Source organism: Diabrotica virgifera, chromosome 1, assembly GCF_917563875.1.
Source record: "Diabrotica virgifera virgifera chromosome 1, PGI_DIABVI_V3a".
NCBI classification, from domain to species: Eukaryota; Metazoa; Arthropoda; class Insecta; order Coleoptera; family Chrysomelidae; genus Diabrotica; species Diabrotica virgifera.
Genome location: NC_065443.1, coordinates 107,578,826 through 107,599,726, shown reverse-complemented (window position 1 = coordinate 107,599,726; position 20,901 = coordinate 107,578,826). Strand labels below are relative to the sequence as shown.

Genomic DNA, 20,901 nt, shown 5'->3' with positions numbered 1-20,901 from the left:
GAATTCACCATTAAAATGGTAAATAGTTATTTAAATCTGAGACTCTTCGTGTTGAAAGTTCCTTCTGGTACATCCTTAATCTGCGACTTTTACAATTTATAAGACCGCAGACGGCGAATATAGAAAACAAAAAGGACTCCTTGCAATCACATTCCGTTTTCATTCGTCTAGGAAAAGGACAGAAGAGGAACTTTCTAGTAATCAAATCTGAGTAAAGATAGAAAAGTAAATAGATGGTTTTGCTTGTTTTCGATTCAGAGGGTTACATAATCGCTCGACAGCTGTTTCCACCATTTCAGGCTTCCTCAACAGCGCTAGCATGAGTGCTAGCAGGAGTGCATGCTATCGCTGTTGAGGAAGCCTGAAATGGTGGAAACAGCTGTCCAGCGATTATGCAACCCTATGAATCGAAAACAATCAAAACCATCTATTTACTTTTAATACGGATTTTAAGTATATCAACTTTTAATTATTTATTTAAAAAATTAAAAAATATACGCAACAGCCGTGTTCGAACTAGGGAACTCTTGATCTGCAGTCCAATGCCACTGACCCACCATCAATTTGTAGATATCGATTTATTAATGTACTTTAAAATATCATTGCATTAGTCATATTATTAAAATAGTTTGAAATTAAAAAAAAATCGATTTATCCATACAGTGGGATTGATTAGTGGGAAAGAGCTCCGTAAATCCATTATAGTAATAGATAGCAATAAAAGTTAATAACAAAAATTGTAGCCAACTTTGATTACAGATTGATAATCAGTAATCGTAAATTGTCAATTTTAGACAATTCAGTCATGGCTTACCAAAAATTTGGAAAGATTTAGACCCGTAATTAATAATTTGGTCTGAAAAATGAAAATATCTCGAAAACTAATAAATTTGGACATAGGGAATGTTATATAAAAATTAAAGTACGAAAATGGTTCTTTTCGACAGTGATATAAAATACAGGGTGTTACATTTAAAATTACTGAGAAAATAATTTACTTGCGTTTTGACTCACCCTGTTTTTAATATAAAGAAAATTAGCAATATCGATCATTTATGAAAATTTTGACAATAAATAAAAAAATATGGCATCAATAAACCATCGCCATTGTGCTTATTTTTATGTACATATACAGGGAGTTAAACTTGTTACGATTTTCATATAAAATTGGTTATAACTTTGTAAATACCCTGTATAACATACCAACCCTTTATATTTTTTTAATGGAGAAGTTAAGATTTCGAATATAAAATAAAATACAGGGTGTCCCATTTAAAAACATAACTTTGATCTGCCACTATGTTATCGAACACCCTGTAACATTCTAACTAATTTTGTAATGTGAAGCTCAAAGTTGGCTACAATTTTTGTTATTGACTTTTATCGCTATCCATTACTATAACGGATCTACGGAGCTTTACCCCACTAATCAATCACCCTGTATAATAGCAGTTAAATATTGCATTGTTAGCTAGTTCTAAGCTATTCTGAAAATTTCAGGTACCTAGGTAGCCTAGAACTATTTTTAAAATGGATTACAAAATTTGCGGAGACCGTGACAACAACCAAGCCAAGTACCTATATAAAAACGTTTTAATAATTTCAGTTCTTTCTTTCACACCTCAGTTCACAGAAGTCATTTAAAATATCAAATTTTAATAAAACTATCTTACCTCCAACTCAACCATGGTTCTGTCACTTCGGCGTAGTGATTGTACAGTTCCTGGGCTTTTTCCAAATTTCCAGTTGCTTTGTAAATTTGTAATTGCAACAGGAACTGACCTATGGCTACCCTACCAGCTCCCTGAATTGCTGATCGGTCCAAAGTTACCAAGAGGTCATTTTCTGAAGGTTGTGTGACTGACACTACTCCAGCTTGAATCAATACTCGGGATAGTACGAAACGTGCCTAAAAAACAAGCATCACGATCATATCTTTCTAACTTACTGTTCTTACAGCACATAATGTCATAATAGTGAATATACTCATTGACATTAGACGTGCTACACCCAGAGGGAATAATTCCTTGATCTTAATCGTTTGGCAACACAATGATTATATTTTAAAGCATGCCATGATAACAATATCAATGTTTTACCTTACAGAAATTTTCAGTGATTATTCCTCAGTTTATTTATTGTATTCAGTGTAAGAAAAAGACTCGAGTTCGAAGACACCTAAATTACCACTTTAAAAAGGGGGTAAACTCTGTAGTTGGCTGTATACCTTCAATATAACAACGTGGGATGAAGTAAACACTTCTGTTGTATGTAGGCATATTAATTTATTAAAAAATCCTTAAAATTTATCCACAAGGGAGTGGAAGTACAAAACGTTTTCGGTCAAACTGACCATCATCAGTGTAAACGTCCAGTGTACAAGTAATTGAAACTAGCCACTTCAATAGGTATAAAAACCTCTAAATTACATTATTGTTACATTCTATATTAAAAAGTGGTCGACATGAAGTCGATGTCTTAAGATTTTACAGATCACATGTGAATGTATTTCATCCTTGCTCGAAAATTGCACAAGGTAAGTACTTGTGTTCAAGTGAGAGGTTACCAACCAACTATGAGAGTTGCGTATGTATGACAGCTGCGCGTTATGTTGATGTCATCTTACAAACCACTTTACGCTGTCGACACGTTCTTTTTCAGCAAGACAACGCGCATCCCCATATTGCTCGTCGAACTATGGACTTTCTTCACAGTTTCGGGTCACCGTGGCCACCTCGTTCACCGGAATTAAATCCTATCGAACACGTGTGGGATATGATGGGAAGGATACTGTCCATTTTGCACCATCCTCCACATACTCTGGCACAATTAATGGATGAAATTGAAATTGCTGGTAACGAGGTGCCTCAAGCAGACATCGATCATCTGATTTTATCAATGCCTAGACGAGTACAGGAGTGTATTCACCTAAGGGGTCGCCAAACATATTATTATTTTTTAAAAACATGAAGAGAAGTATCCATTCTCAAATATGGTCTCGAGGTAAGGAAGTACAAAACTCAAAAAGTACTACAAAATGTATATATTAATAAAATGGTCATATAAGGACGCGTTTCGGCTCTTCACAAGCCATCACCAGCTTAAAAATACAGGAGCAAAGACAAAACTGACCAGACCAGGAAGGAGGAAGAATCTACTAGTTTACATTTTTATGGTTCTATAGACTTCATTATTAAAAGTTTTTTTTATTTTTTATATGTTGTATTAACATTTAGTTAATTTGAATGTAATTTTTTTTTAAAAATTCTTTAAGACTTCCACGTTGGGAGGAACCATCTTGCGAACCAAGTGTTAATACAACATATGAAAAAAAAAGAATGTGTGTACTTTGTACGCACGTAAGAAGTTAGACTTCTATTATATGATTTCAACGAAATCAATATACTTTAAACAGTTTCTCTACTACTTTCCAAAAATTTTTATTAAAACAATACCGAAAATTAAAAAAATAAAAGAATAAAACACACACAACCACATTGAAAAATGCCACAAATGATTTCTGAACAATAATTGTTGCCAAAAATTTTAATTAAATGCGTATTTTCTGAAAAAAATTATATAACGATATACTTACAATCATAAAATCTACAAAAAAAAAAAATAATAAAAAAATGATATAACTTGCATTGGGCTTGAACCTACTTCCCGTGTATCCCGCCATACGAGAGTCGAAGCGATTTCAAACTGCACCACCTTCGCGTATACGTCATGTGGGAATATTCACAAACTGAACAACTTTTTGACATTTTGTTTATATGAATTTTTATTAGTTTGATTTTTGTCGAATTAAAATACAACAATATATAGAGTAAGAAAACGATACATTAGATGAAAATTTGTAGAAAGTTTGTTCGTAATCAAATTATGTAAATTAGAGCATTGCCTACTAGGGGTATAGCATAGCAAGTACTAGGTAAGTACATTATTTTTGAAGTGAAAACTTCTTTAGGCACGTTGTGCACTTTCTTTGGATAGGGGAAAAAGCATTGAATTCGCGACCGTCATCGCGACCGTCATTGCGACCGTCATTGCGACCGTCATCGCTCATGCTATATATTATGTGTATGTATATATACATTGTGTAGACGTATTTACATTTATAATAAATGTAAAACCTATTTTACGATGGGGAAAAAAGATTCAATTTCGCGACCATCATAGCGACCGTCATGTCTTCGGCGAAATAAATTTTGTATATAAATATTAATTTATTATGTGTATCTATATATAAATTGTATAAAAGTATTAAATTTAAAATAAATATAAAACCTATTTTACGATGGGGAAAAAAGATTAATTTCGCGACCATCATAGCGACCGTCATCTCTTCGGCGAAATAAATTTTGTATATATGTTAATTTATTATGTGTATGTATATATAAATTGTATAGAAGTATTAAATTTAAAATAAATATAAAACCTATTTTACGATGGGGAAATAAGATTAATTTCGCGACCATCATAGCGACCGTCATCTCTCCGGCGAAATAAATTTTGTAGGTACATATATATTTTTTATGTGTATGTATATATAAATTGTGTAGAAGTATTAATATTTAAAATAAATGTGAAACCTATTTTTGGAAGGTGAAAAAGGATTTATTTCGCGACCGTCATAGCGACCGTCATCTCTTCGACGAAATAAATTTTGTACTTTTCTATATTATGTGTATCTATACATAAATTGTATAAGAAGTATTTAAATTTAAAATAAATGTAAAACCTATTTTTCGATAGAAAAAAGGATTTATTTCGCGACCGTCATCTCTTCGGCGAAATAAATATTTTGTACGTATATGTATTGAAGTTAAAACTTCTTTAGGGACGTTGCGCACTTTTTGGATGGGAAAAAGTATTAAATTGGCGACCGCTGTTGCGACCATCATCGCCTCGAAGAAATAAATTTTTGAAGTGAAAACTTCTTAAGGGTCGTTGTGCACTTTTTAGATGGGGAAAAAGTATTAAATTAGCGACCGTCATCGTTTCGACGAAATAATTTTTTGAAGTGAAAATTTCTTTAGGGACGTTGTGCACTTTTTAGATAGGGAAAAAGTATTGAATTAGCGAACGTCATCGCGACCGTCATCGCTTCGGCAAAATAAATTTTTAAAGTAAAAACTTCTTTTGGGGACGTTGTGCACTTTTTAGATGGGGAAAAAGTATTGAATTAGCGACCGTCATCGCTTCGGCGAAATAAATTTTTGAAGTGAAAACTTCTTTAGGGACGTTGTGCACTTTTTGGATGGGGAAATATTATTAAATTTGAATGGGGAGAAAGTAATAAATAAGCGACCGTCATCGCTTCGACGAAATAAACATTTGAAGTGAAAACTTCTTTAGAGACGTTGTGCTCTTTTTGGATGGAAAAAAGTATTAAATTATCGACCGTCTTCACGACCGTCATCGCTTCGATGAAATAAATTTGTAAAGTGAAAACTTCTTGAGGGACGTTGTGCACTTTTTGGTTGGGGGAAAAGTATTGAATTAGAGACCGTCATCGCTTCGACGAAATAAATATTTGAAGTTAAACTTCTTTAGGGACGTTGTGCACTTTTTCGATGGAAAAAGTATTAAATTAGCGATCGTCGTCGTTTCGATGAAATCAATTTTTGAAGTGGAAACTTCTTGAGGGACGTTGTGCACTTTTTGGATGGGGAAAAATATTAAATTAGCAACCTTTATCGCTTCAACAAAATAAATTTTTGAAGTCAAAAATTTCTGTAGGGACGTTGTGCAATTTTTGGATGGGGATAAATTACTAAATTAGGGACCGTCATCGCTTCGACGAAATAAATATTTGAAGTGAAACTTCTTTAGGGACGTTGTGCACATTTTGGATGGGCGAAAAGTATTGAATTAGGGACTGTCATCCATCGCTTCGACGAAATAAATATTTGAAGTGAAACTTTTTTAGGGACGTTGTGCACTTTTTCGATGGAAAAAAGTATTAAATTAGCGACCGTCACCGCTTCGATGAAATCAATTTTAGAAGTGGAAAGTTCTTGAGGGACGTTGTGCACTTTTTGGATGGGGAAAATATTATATTACCGAACCTTCATCGCTTCGAAGAAATACATTTTTGAAATGAAAACTTCTTGAGGGACGTTGTGCACTTTTTGGATAAGGAAAAATGATTAAATTAGCGACCGTCATCGCTTCGACGAAATAAATTTTTTAAGTAAAAACTTTTTTAGGGACGTTTTGCACTTTTTGTATGGAGGAAAAGTATAGAATTAGAGCCGTAATCGCTTCGACAAAATAAATATTTAAAGTGAAACTTATTTAGGGACATTGTGCACTATTTCGATGTAAAAAAGTAATAAATTAGCAACTATCATCGCTTCGACGAAATAAATATTTGAACTGAAAACTTCTTGAGGGACGTTGTGCACTTTTTGGATGGGGAAAATTATTAAATTAGCGACCGTTATCGCTTCGACGAAATAAATTTTTGAATTGAAAATTTCTTTATGGTCATCACTTCGCTGAAATCAATTTTGTACATATATAAATTATGTGTATGTATACATAAATAGCATAGGGCATACGCATCGCGCATATCGTATATGATATAGGTACAGCACTTTTTTTAGGATGGGGTAAAAGCATTGAGCTCGTAATGTATGTACTATAAGAAGTTTTCACTTCTGTCTGCACTCCCACGAGTGCCTTCAATTTTTTTTTTTACATTTTCCAAATAGGTATGAAGATAATTTTTTATTGGAATACAACTGAAACATTTAGAATTACGTACCTGTGGCTTTTCAAAACTATTTAAAAAGTCACTGTAATTATAAATTTGATTTTATTTCTGTCCTCACAACAATAAAAACTAATAGATTATACAACATTTTTGTTTACCGATAACCTCCATACTCCATATTGAACAATTATTGACAGATCATTTCAACACCCAATCAGAGCCCGTATAAAGACTAATACCAAACTGTCGGTGTGCGCAAGCGCGCAGATCAATATAAATTCACCCTCAATCTCAATCGCGCCTAAAGAAGTATAACTTCAATAAAAAACTTTAATAATGAAGTCTATAGAACCATAAAAATGTCAACTAGTAGATTCTTCCTCCTTCCTGGTCTGGTCAGTTTTGTCTTTGCTCCTGTATGTTTAAGCTGATGATGGCTCGTGAAGAGCCGAAACGCGTCCTTATATGACCATTTTATTAATATATACATTTTGTAGTATTTCTGTGAGTTTTGTACTTCCTTATTATTTTATTTTATTACATGTTAATAAAAATTCTTGCTAACTTTATCGTTTCATTCTAGATGTAAATCTGCCATGGTGCCAAAAATCAAGGTCAATAAATTATTCCTTCTGTGTGTAACACTTCTAATGTCACTGAGTATAATTTGCAATACAATCTTACCTGTGAATGTGCTTGCAACCATCCTTTACTAGGCTCCCACATTTCCAATCCCCTTCCAGCTCCGGCCCACACAAGGGAAAGCCAATTGACGTAAGTAATTTCTTCCGCTTGCTGACCTTCGTGTCCAAATATTCTTAGTACATCCGGATCGAGACTTAAATAGAGTCCTACGGCTTCTGCCCTGCATTCTTCATAAGTCGAACTTAACGGACCGAATTTACTATCATAGGTGTCACCTGGTTCGTAGCATGATGCCGGAGGTTTACCGGTAAGAGGGTCTAGAAGATTGGAGGGGAAGTTGAAAGTACCGTCTTTTTCTTTTCTTAATAATTTACCGGATCCGTGTCCTAGAAGTTCGTGAAGTCCTACCTGTAAAGTAAGTCATTCATTATGTAAGTCAGTAATTTATAATTACAATTTGTAATATGCTTTATTATGATGTTTATGTGGGATTGAGCCAAAATTGTTTGTGTAATGAAAATTAGTTTTATTAATGAACTATTGTTTGACGTTTTGATTTCCACTCCGGTAATTGTCCTCAGATGTAGACAGAAACGCACTATACAAAGCCATGATAGAATTTAATATCTGAATACACTTAGTGAGATTGGTGAAAGCAACCCTCGCAACAGTCGAGTGTAAGGTTAGAGTGCAGAATGGAATATCAAGAACTTTCCAGACACAACCAGGACTTCGACAGGGGGATAGTCTATCTTGCCTTCTATTCAATATTGCCCTAGAGACAGCTATTAGAGAATCGGGCATAACAACAAGAGGGACCATTATTAACAGGAGTGTACAAATACTAGCGTATGCAGATGACATCGATATAATAGCAAGAAGAAAGGCGGACCTGGTTCAATCGTTCACGGCATTGGAAGCAGCATCAAAAAGAATGGGGCTACAAGTTAATATTGTGACACTATTTAGTCCGCTCACGAATTGGCCTATTTCTTCCCGAAGCTTCACGGCGTTACGAGACCATACCATTCCTATCCACGGCGTTCGGAGACGACCGCTGCCGAAGTATATATAGAACCGAGATTCGAGCACAGGCCAGTCATTCATTCATCGAAGCGCGTCGCGTAATTTAATGTATTCGAATCGAAGATATGAAATGTATTTATTAGTTATCGGAATTATTATGTTTAGTTAATTAAATCATAAATTTGAGTTTGTAAATAAATTAGATGTGTTAGTTGGTGTTATTTGTAATTATTAAAATAAATAAGTGATGTAAATAAAATAATATAAGTAAGTCTTCCTTTATTTAAATTAAACTTAGTGCCTAAAGATATAAATAAATAAAATAGTAGAGTCAACCGCGTAAAAAGACAATTACGTCACACTGGTGATCAGAAGTGGATAAAAAATAAATAAGTAATATAAGCTCGGTTTAATACAGTGTGGAATCTTTAATAATAAGTCACATCTTTGATATTTTATTTTTAAATAATTATTTTACCTTATTTCCTTTAATATTTCATTAATCATTATCTTCTTCTATTTGGTTTACCCATTTTCCCCTTTAATAAAAATCGGTTGGCGCCCGTTCTATAATAGGCAACCCTATTTACATTGTATCATCTCTTGTGTTCCATGTTCGTGATTTCAAATTTCGTCCAAGGTTCATTGTCATGTCATTTTTATGACAGTGACAACCCCCATATTTTATTCTCCAAAATAGTGGTGGTAATGTTTTAAAAGGCAGAGCAGCCTCAAAAATAAATCATTTTTATTTCAACAATTATTTTCCTCTTGGGGTGAGTTACATACAGTTTTTTTAATAATTTCTTACAGTCATTATATTCCATCCATACCCAGCTTTTTATAATATTTTTTTTATATCTAACCTAACTTTCAATGTCAGACCATGTGTTCTGATATTTTAGTTTTAAATATATTATCTTTTTAATTTATATATATGCACGTTTAGTAATCAGAATTTTAACTATTCTCATCTAAATTTCATTTTTTTATTCTTGTCATCTGCTACTCTTTCTGACGATTAGAACGGCAGATGGCACACGTTGGTTTTTCTTCTTGATGATTGATATGTGTCTCTATTTTATAGTTTTTGGGAATAAAGATCACAGTCCTCCCTCCGGGAGCTTCAAGCCATCCACACCGGTGATGGAACTAGGGCTATACCACAACAATGGACCATGAAATCTAGGATGCAACACTGAACATCTTTTGCTGCACTGACCTAGGGCCTCAACATCTGCCCAGGTCAAGAGAAGTCCACAGCAGTACCATTCGACATCAAGAAGATACCATCAATACCAAAAGCCATAAGTATAATCCAGAATTGTTAGTTTTTGGCAAGAATTTGAATACATTTGTCAATGCAATTTACTAAGTCATTTTTTTTATTATATCTTTATGAACAATAAACATGATTAGTTAAAAATATTGTTTTGTTTGCTTCCATTCCAATTTTCATAGTTCATATCTAAGGTTAGGACAAGACGAACACACACCTGAGTGACTGAGATAAGCTAAGGGTGTAACGATGGCTATCTTGGTTAGTTGGGGTAATATTTTCGAATATTATTTCAATTAGCTGGGTAGTCCATCGCTTATACTCGTTTCAAAGTACAAAAAAATGTTTAAAATTAAATGAAAAAAGCACAACTCCGGTCTTACCCCGCCACATGCTACGAACTTGCCCCATGCACTAATATTTGCGGGGCGAGACCAGAGTTGTGCTTTTTCCAGTAAATTTCAAATAATCTAAAGGATTTATTTAACGTAAACTTTAAGCAATGTTTAATATCTACCAAAAATAAATATACAAGACGCAAAATTTGCTGTAAAATACCGGCATTTGTTAGACAGCTCTAGGTTAGATATGTACTGCACACGTACTCACATTTTATAAATGGCAAAACAATGGAAGAATTACTTCTGAGTAAGAGACATATATGTCAATCAGTTCATACTAATCCAGAAAAGATTTCTACTCCTTAACTTGTACAATTGAATGTATCTTATGATATTTTTAGAGCAATTACGAACTTGCCCCGTTTACGATCTTACCCCACTTCACCTTACAAACTAAAAATAAACCGATATAACTTCGATGATTAAAGGTTTAATCAGAAGGGAATATACTGACCCTTCCTACTGACTTATATCTAAAACTTCCTGGCCCTGCAACTCAGTTGGCTGGTATCTTTGGTTAGACCCATACATGGTCGCCATTTCGAGTAAGGGGCAGTATATTCTCTTCTAATTAAACCTTTAATCATCGAAGTTATATCGCTTTATTAAAAAACAGCTTATGTTTCAATTCGGTTCAGAGGTGATGCACCATCCGCATACGTACGTTTCTGTCTCTCCAGACGTCTTCAGAGGGGCTACAGAGAAATGAGAAGTCCCAGATTTAAACAATAAATCTGAAAATTCTCGTGGAACCACTTGCTGGTAACATCTTTAATCTCTACCTTTTACAATTTATAAGGCAAGGAGACGACGAATAAAGAAGACCAAAGGGACTCTACAATATGCAGGCTTTTTGGTTTTTTTACTCATATTTTGAGTACATATATGGAATCAACTTCCCTTGGAATATTTCGACGGAATAGACGGTGACTGCATATTGTAGAGTCCCTTTCATCTTCTTTATTCGTCGTCTCCTTGCCTTATAAATTGTAAACGGCAGAGATTAAGGATGTTATCAAAGAGTGGTTCCACGAGAATTTTCAGATTTATTGTTTAGATCTGGGACTTCTCATTTCTCTCTTTAAATCGCTTTATTTTGAATTGTTATAACATTTATAATGTAAATAATCATAAACGTATTAAAACGCCTCTAGACAGTGCCGAATTATCAGATGATTGGAAGAATACCGAAGTCGTTTAGACTAACCTGAAGTTCAAAAGCAGGGACTCGCCATTTTTGTAGGAGGTCTGCGTCTTGTTGGGTTAAAAATGGTGTTACGGATGCTTGATAACTAGCCGGAATTACATTTCCCAAGGAAACATTTTTAAATCCTTCCTCTTGACGGATTTCATCATCTAAAAAATTAAAATAATAAACAAAATTGATCACCGTGTATGTAAGAAAAAAAATATTGAGACCCTCAACAGCTTATAATCAGTAAGATTACAAAGGCGGAGTTCTCAATACCAAAGAAACTCATTCGGATGACTAAAGTCTGTATGGAGGGTGGAATATCAAAAGTACGTGTAAATAATAAACTGCCTGACAGCTTTGAAATCAACAGTGGACTCAAACAGGGTGATGCGTTATCTCCACTACTTTTTAACCTTGTACTAGAGAAAGCCACGAGGTCGGCCGAAATAAAAACAGAACTGCTATCGGTTCAAGGTCCTAAGTTATTACTAGCTTACGCAGATGACATTGATCTCGTTGGGGACTCCATCCTATCCACAAAAGCCATTTTCAACAAGGTGGAAGGACCAACAAGCGAAGTAGGGCTGAGGATTAATGAAGAGAAGACGAAATATGTGTATAAATAGAACGACACGAAGAGACACGATAGGACAAAATGTGACGGTCAACACCTTCAATTTCGAAAGAGTACGTTTTAAGTATGTGGGGGCCGTAATCACAGGTGACAACGATGTTACTGAAGAAATAAAAGACAGAATCCAATCAGCAAATCGCTGTCTATTCGCACTGGATCTTCTTCTTGTAGTGCCTATGCGTTTCGGATGTTGGCGACCATCATGGCAATCTGTACTTTGCACACTGCTGCCTCTGAAAAGATTTGTAGTGGTTGTGTTGAACCACGTACGCACTGGATAAGCTTATAAAATCAAAAAATCTTACAAGAAGTTCCAAAATCAAAATCTATAAATCCATCGTCAGACCTGTACCAACATATGGATGCGAAAGTGGACCATGACCAAATCAAACGAAGAAAAGCTCAGACGTTTTGAACGAAAAATACTTCGGAAAATTTTCGGACCTCACCATGACATTAACACACACCAGTATAGGATCAGAACCAACATCGAATTAAAAGCACTCTACAATGACACCAATATTGTCCAAGAAATTAAATCACAGCGACTAAGATGGGCAGGCCACATGCACAGACATCATAACGAGAGGCTTGTAAGACTGATATGGGAGGAGATTCCTACAGACAAAAGACCACTCGGACGTCCCAGAATGCGATGGAGAGATAACATCCAATCAGATCTCCGAAAAATGAACATTCCATTTGACCCAAGGTTGATGGAAGACCGAACAAATTGGAAGAAAGTTGTATAGTAAGCCAGAACCCACCTAGGGTTGTAGCGGTACGTGATGATGATGAAGATGTTACAAATGAATGAATCATTCTGAATTTACGAATTTTCTATATTACTAATTATCCCACAGTCCTTATGTAGACCAGTAGTCCTATGTAGCATATATCTCCATCGATCCCCTCTTCTTCTTCTTCTAGCGCCGACTCCACTAATGAAGGTTGGCTACAATAACCAACGAATTGCAAATTCGTCTCTATCTTCTGCTTTTCTGCGTCTGTGTGTGTAACCCGGTCCAGTCGCGAATGTTTTTCAGCCAGAATATTTTGTCGTCTACCAGGCCCCCTTTTCCTTCGATCTTACCGTAATTATCATTTTTAAGTATGTGCCCCAAATATGCTGTTTGGGGACTAAATATGGACAATTGATGGATATAAAATCGAAGATCGAACTAGACTGATTTAGCAACATTTAGTGCGCCTATGGGTATAATAATTATTATTATCACAATATTGTGCCCACGTTTTTGATAGAAGTGTCACGTACTGCCGACGCACAGTGGTTCCAAATGCTGAAAACGTGGTCATGACGCGAAAAAAGTCCCTATTTAGGGATTTTCATGTTTAGTTGTTTTCTCATACTATTGTAGAGTACTAATACGTAGGTATGAGGATCAGACTGGATGTATTCTGGTTCACAGCTCAGTAACAAGTGAGCCATGCCCGAGATTATAGTGGCCGGCAGGGAAAGTGAAAAAGAACGCATGTATTGAAAACGCTGTAAAACGTTTTGCAGTTTATCAATTTTATTGCTGTAAAGCAGATTCTTCTTTTTTAAGTATGTAGTAATGTAATATGTAAGTTAAATCAACATTTATTAACAATAAATGCCTTAAATTTGTTAATGCATAAATAGTGAAAACATACTTGAAATAATTAAAATTTTGTAAAGATGCACTCAAAAAGTACAAAATTCTGCATAATTCTGCGACTAATGTTTATTAATCTTAAAATATATAGTAAGGAGATACAGAATCACTTTGATTTAGCTGCCTATAACTGCCTATGCATTACTGGCAGTTGTTTGAATACAAAAGTGGGAAATGACGCATATTACATGATCCTGGCGATTGTTGAGTATGTATGGGCAGTTGTACCTAAGTAATAGGTTCTGAATATTGTACTTCACAAAGAAAATCTATTGGTAATCCGCAGTTTCAAAAGACCCTTATAATAAAAAATTATGCGGTTATAAACAAAAATGCGGTTAAAATAAAATTTTCGAATTTCTTTCGTCCATATTGGATCCGCCATTTTGTTTAAAAAAAAAGTAATGTTAGATTTGTAATTAGCGACCTTAACCTACCAAATCTGACAAAATTTTTTTTAATTGCTATTTTCAATTTCTTTCCGCCATTTTGTTTTTCAGAAAAAATAATGTCAGATTCGTAATCAGCAATGCCAAAAACCCTTATGAACGAAAGTAATTCCGAAATGTATAAACGCTTTTAAAGGTTCATGACCACGTTTTCGGCATTTGGAACCACTGTGCGAAGCACTGTTGAAAGTTCGCAGACCTTTCGAAAAAATAAATATTGATGACGCGCTGATGTAGCCTCAATAATATTAGTTATGGAGTTTAAAAAAATATTACTTACAATTTGGTATATTTATACCGGCTGGTATTCCACTGCCAGCGAAAGTGAGAACATCCAATGATGTGAAATCAGGTTTCAAAAATTTGTCCTTTTCGAATCCCTTATTCCAAGGAAGAAGTGTCAAGAATTGTTCAGCATTACTAACCAACGTTGCAAACTTGGCTGACATTGCTCTATTTACAGCTGCCACAAATCCTTCGAATTCTCCTCTTACACCAGCGGGATCCCTAGAGCAAAAACGATTATTAATATATCTTCTCTCTTTACACTATTCATTTTATATAGTCATAGTGAACCTGGCGTTGGAACAGTAGAAGCTCTGTATAGTTTCGAAACTCTTGCCTAAAAATGTCGACAAATGCCAACGAAAACATTTTTTCGTCACATTTACAGACTATGAGAAAGCTTTCGACAAAATAAATACCTGTAAGTTTCTATAAATCCAATATAACTTTCTACAGCAGGTCCTTTATCTTTAATCCAATACCTAGAACCCAACTTGTGATCATCTAGGGACCCAGTTTGAAATGATGAAATGTAAGCTTTAAGCATATCAACTTGATTCTGATTAGCAGCGTATTCTATAGCTTTACTAAGGTCTTTGGCAGCTTGTCCTATTAAAGGAGAATAATCTCCACATGATATCTGATATGTTACATTGCCATCAGTGTGCGTCTTTAATACTTTCTTGTCTTCAGACGCCAGTCTAATATCATAGGTAATCTAAAACAAATAAAAAATTAGACACATTGGAAAAGTCTAGGGATATTTCTAGAAAGAGACGTAATTTTTTCTTTGTAATGATACGCCGCGAGCAGCACGTCGACAGATCGAACCGTGGGCGTTTCACCGTTCGCGCAACACGAGATCCCACTCGTTTCCACTTCTCCAAAACAGTCCAGACAGAGAGCGTACTTAAGGAGGCCACCGAGCCACAGCATAAAAAACGCAACAGCAGTGACACACTAGAAGGAGGGAAAAGTTCGCGCACTATTACTGCGCAGATCGTCGGCCATTATTCGCGTAGTACCAGACAGTGTAGAAAATCGACAGTGTTGCCGATTTTTACATATAGTATTTTTACTACAAAAGCAAGATTACGTAGGTCAAAATTTCTGACGTAAAAGCACTGTCAAAACATTAGAATGTGACTTTTCTCATGGCCACGTTTATGTCATTACTTGTCAGATATTTTTCTTTGTTTTGTTTACTATAAAAATAATGTCTAATTCTTTATTCTAATTAATGATGTCAATCGGATTTCATCAATTGCCGAATTATATTAATCATATGCCAAAATATTTGTTAATGTTAACGAAAATAATGATATTCCATAACATCAACTCTAGAATTGAAATTTGTGTAGCACAGCTAAAATACGACACCAACACGGAACTTCCCGGTCTTGAATAAGCGTCCACATGGTATAATATTTTAATAAGAAAAACGTAATCGCGATTACATTGAGAAAATTTAGAATTATATTAATTAAATAACCAAAAACATTTATTATTATCAATAATATAAATTTTGTAAAACAATTATTTAGGTTCAATATTCCAAAGAAATAATAATTTTAGTTAAATATTTTAGACATTCGTACGTACGCTGCTCATACATTAAAAAAAGGCAAATGACAGTTCATTGTTGCTGGTTGCGGTCAATTATGCTGTGAGCTGTGAAATAATATATTTTAATGATTATACCTACACTATGATAATATTCTAATAATTAATATATTTCGACAAGTAATGAAAACCAATTGACATCATTAATTAGAATAAATAATTATAGATATTATTTTTTTAGTAAACAAAAACGAAGAAAAATATCTCTGACAAGTAATGACATAAACGTGGCCATGGTGAAAAGTCACATTCTAATGTTTTGACAGTGCTCATACGTCAAAAATTTTGACCTACGTAATCTTGCTTTTGTAGTAAAAATACTATAATTATCAGATTTACTTAACTTTTATGACATTCTGATAATAAATATTTTTTAACATAATTTTATACGTATGCCTGTGGGAATTATGTTAATAATTGGGGCATAACACAAAATATTGACGATGAATGGCGATTGTATTGTTAATCTTTTGCAGAAATTCCAGAAAATATTTAAATAGAATCTCTTACGGGTAATAAAGTTAGTGCAATAACTGACTGCAGCAATGCAGAAATTAAAAAAAATCACGTTTTCTTAGATATCGTTGTCTGTCGACGTTTAAATGCGATATGTGAGCAAATATTAAATTAGTGTTAGCAAAAGTGAAGGAGTAAAAAAATGTTACTCCTTTCAAACAGACAAAAAATATTAAATTATTTTAATCACATAAAGTCTTCATTTTCACAAGATGAGGATGAGGAAATTTTATTTGAAAGCGTTCCAGCTGTAGTTTTATTATAGTATAATATATGATATTACATATAATTTTGATACAAGTATTTTTGAATTAACAAGTGAAGTTGAATAAAATAACTTTTTTCTTAATGTATTTTTATTACCCTTAGAAACTACCAAGATCAAAAATTTTAACATAATTTTTGACAAAATCTGATCATTTTAGCAGTGAATTAATATAATTTCATATAGTGACATCGGCAACACTAATCACCACTGAGATGTACTACTCGATCAATGGCGGCTCCGTACTTTTTAACTTCAAAGGCGGCATCGTAGTGTGTCCTTGCTGGTTTCGTTTATTATGCTGTGACCGAGCAGAGAGTCTTCAGTCTTGTAGCGACAACTCTGGACTCCAAGGCCAACCAAGCGGAGTGAGCAGGCAGGCCGACCTGAGTAGCGAGGCACCGCATTGAAGTGATTCGCATACTCGTAATTAAACGGTAGCCGTGGAGCCACATCGTTTTATTGTTTTCCAGTTGCAGGTCAGTAGTTTCCTCTCCCACGCAGAGGTACACCGTCTTTTGCATGTTCATTATCAAACCCCATTTTTCAAATTCTTCATTCAATTTTCGTGTCATGTACTCGAGATCCTCTTTGTCATTTGCACATATTACTTGATCATCGGCAAATTGGAGGGTATACAAACAAGTATCATCGTCCACCTGTATGCCCATTCCTTTGCATTTCGATTTCAACTGGTGGAGAGCTTCACCAATGTAGATTTTAAAAAGTGTCGGTGATATACAGCACTCCTGTCGTAGGCCTTTTTTGACTCTGAATGGTTCCGATATTCTGTTGCCTAATTTTATCTGGGCTTCCATGTTGTTGTATATATTCTGAACAGCCTTTATGAGTGTATGATTGATTGAAGTTTCCTGGAGCACCTGGCATAGTTTCGAGATAGGTATGTTATCATATGCTTTTTCTAAATCTATGAATGTAAGGTGTGTTGATCTATTCCGTGTTAGTTTCTTCTCTATAATTTGTTTCAAGCAGAACACGTTGTCTGTGCAAGATCTACCAGCTCGAAACCCGCTCTGCTCCTCTTCCTCTTGGTTTTTGTATTCGTCTTCGATCATATCTCTGATTATTCTTCCATAGATCCTACTTACCGTACTCGTTACTGATAGCCCTCGGTAGTTATTGCAGTCTAATTTGTTACCTTTTTTATATATCGATGTTATGAAAGCTGTTTTCCATTCTTCTGGGATGCTTTCTCCATTGACGTACTTTGTGAATATGTATGCAAGAGATCTAAACAATTTCTGCGTTCCGTTTTTTATCAATTCTGCTGATATTCCGTCGGGCCGGGGGATTTTCCATTTTTAAGCTGTTTTACTCCTTTAGTCACTACTGCTACATCAATTAGTACTTGTTCGCCTTCTATATTTATTTCATTTTGAGCTTGATCTTTGTATTCTGTTCTTTCTTCGGTAAGTAGATTCTTATAATGATCTATCCATTTTTTTGTTGGTATTAGCTGTATTGGGTTCTAGGATTTTTTATCGACTTTTACATTGTTAATGAATTTCCATGCTCACTGCATTGTCTACCTCCGATATAAGTATCTATTTCTTTGCACTTTTATCCCATGTTTCTCTTTTTCCTTGCATGATCTTTCGCCTTGTGTCTTTTTTCTTTTCTTTGTATTTTCTGAAATCTTCATCGTGTTTTGTGTTTAGCCATTTTAGATATAGCTCCTTCTTTTCTCTAACCAGTTCTTCAATCTCAGAGTTCCGCCAATATTTATTGCTTCTGGTTATTTGTCTAATTCCCAAGGCTTCTTTAGCAGCTTTTATTATACTGAGCAGTACTTTTTCGTATGCCTCCTTTCCGGTAAGATCCTCTGTTTCTTGAAGATATTTATCTAGCCTTTGTTGATAAAGATATTTTGTACTATCATGTCGTAGGCTTTCTAGATTATACTTTTCCTCTGTGATATCTGTTGTGTTTTCTTCCGGTATTTGTGTTGATCTTTGCTTGTTCGATTGTACTGGGAAAAAGATTTTAGTTTTAAGCAGGTGGTGGTCCGATATGTTACATATTCCTCTATATACCCTGACATCCTCAATATCTAATACGGTTTTCTGTTTGGTTATCATAAAATATAGTTGTAATAAAACCAAAATTAATAAAAAGTATGGAGTCCACCCTGATCTATTATGACTCTACATCTGTCGTTCATAGACAAAACGCGAATGTAGATATCCTATTGACGTACGTTTGCCCATTCTTCTATCAGACGCTCTCTGAAAGGAAATAGCATGTATATGTTACTCATACGTGGAGTAATTATTCGCTGAAGCATATCCTATACATGGTCTGTGGGATTCATGTCGGAGGATTGTGCTGGCCAAGGCAACACATCAATACCGTCTTTGGTAAGTCAGTCTGTCACTACTCGTGCGACATGTGGATGAGCATTATCATGCACGAGGTGGAAGTTTTGACCAACCACACTAGCAAGCAGATGAGCGATAGGTTGTAGAATGGTGTCGAAGTACTGCTGAGCTGTAAGGATGCGGTCTGGAAAAACGAGGTACGTTCTTCGGCCGATTATTATTATACTCCATACCATTACTGTACCACCTCTGTATGTATAAACGTCCTGAACATGTTTTAAGCCTTCTACATTTCCAGATCGAGAATCTGGATGTAATCCGAATCTAGATTCACCGTAGAATAAAACTATAGCGCAATTATTTGCATCCCTGTTTTGATATTCTTGACACCAATATTGCAGCGAGATAGCCTCTGGAGATAGGTGGACATCTCAATGGCCTTCGACTGTGCAGATTGGCTTCATGGAGACGATTCTTACAGTGGCATGGCCTATGGTTACCTGGTGCCTTGTGCCTTGCCTGGTTTTTGTGCCTTGTAAATCGTCACTATTTGTTTTTCAGTTTTAAATTGTTTATAACTCGAAAACGATTAACTTCAGAGAAAAATTACAAGACCCTTTTTGTTCCCAATGATCAAAAGAAACTAAAATAATATCTGCCCGGGCCGAACAAATGATTTTTATAATTTGTTTTAATTTTTTTTAATAAATTTTATTACATGAAAATAATCAGTATCTTTTAAGGACTTCAAAACAAAAAATATACAGTGTGTCCCATTGGAATTAAGAAACTTCATTAGATTTCCAGAAAAACGAAAGATCTGACAACAATGCAAATACCATCACAATATCGGCCGCATTACACTACCATTACTCACTAAAATCTATAAAAATCCTTCAAGCCGTTTCCGAGATAATTGAGGTGTTCCATACATAAAACTCATTCTGTATCTTCTTCTTCACGTGCCATCTCCGAGACGGAGGTTGGCAATCATCATGGCCATTCTGATCTTATATGCTGCTGCTCTGAATAGTTCGGTTGATGTGCATCCGTACCATTCCCTCAAGTTACGCAACCACGAGATTCGTCTCCTTCCTACACTTATCTTGCCCTGGATTTCCCCCTGTATAATCAACTGAAGTATGTTGTATCTCTCATTACGCATAATATGCCCCAGGTACTGCAGCTTTCGTGTCTTGATGGTTTCCAATATTTCCAGTCTTTTGTTGACTCTTCTCATGACTTCGTTGTTTGTTATATGCTCGGTCCATGATATCTCCAGGATTCTTCTATACACCCACAGTTCAAATACTTCCAACTTTTTAGTAGTCGATGCTTTAAGTGTCCATGCTACTATCCCGTAAAGCAGAGTCGAGAAAATATAACACGTTGCCAGCCTAACTCTCAAGTCTAATATCAGTTCTCTTGCACAAAGTACCTTTCTCATTTTATTGAAGTTTGTTCTTGCTTTCTCTATTCGAACTTTGGTTTCTTTGGAGTAATCGTTTGTGTGATTAATTATTGTGCCAAGATAGTTGTAGTTCTCTACTTGTTCTAAAGTTTTACCTTTAATTGTCAGGCTTTCATCATTATTTTGGGTTTTTGATATCCTCATAAATTTAGTTTTCTTGACGTTTATTGATAATCCATATTCTTCTCCATACTCAACTATCTTATTCATTAGCTTTTGGAGGTCTTTAAGGTTGTCTGCTATTATGATAGTATCGTACGCATATCTAATGTTGTTAATTGGCGTTCCATTTACCTTTATTCCTGCTGTTTCTCCCTCAAGAGCTCTTTTCATAATTTCTTCAGAGTATGCATTAAATAGTAGTGGTGATAATACACACCCCTGTCGCACT

The 20,901-nt window shown here is 34.9% G+C and overlaps 1 protein-coding gene across 1 annotated transcript in view; it reads right to left on the bottom strand.

Moving 5' to 3' along the window:
• Positions 1–20,901, bottom strand: part of LOC126879755 (dipeptidyl peptidase 3) — a 52,546-nt gene that overhangs the window by 9,041 nt on the left and 22,604 nt on the right. Inside the window, exons 3-7 of the mRNA XM_050642991.1 lie at positions 14,716–15,014; positions 14,292–14,518; positions 11,283–11,431; positions 7,409–7,777; positions 1,674–1,909 (exon numbers count right to left, since the gene is read on the bottom strand). Coding sequence (XP_050498948.1) covers positions 1,674–1,909; positions 7,409–7,777; positions 11,283–11,431; positions 14,292–14,518; positions 14,716–15,014 — 1,280 coding nt within the window. The remainder of the gene's footprint in view (positions 1–1,673; positions 1,910–7,408; positions 7,778–11,282; positions 11,432–14,291; positions 14,519–14,715; positions 15,015–20,901) is intronic.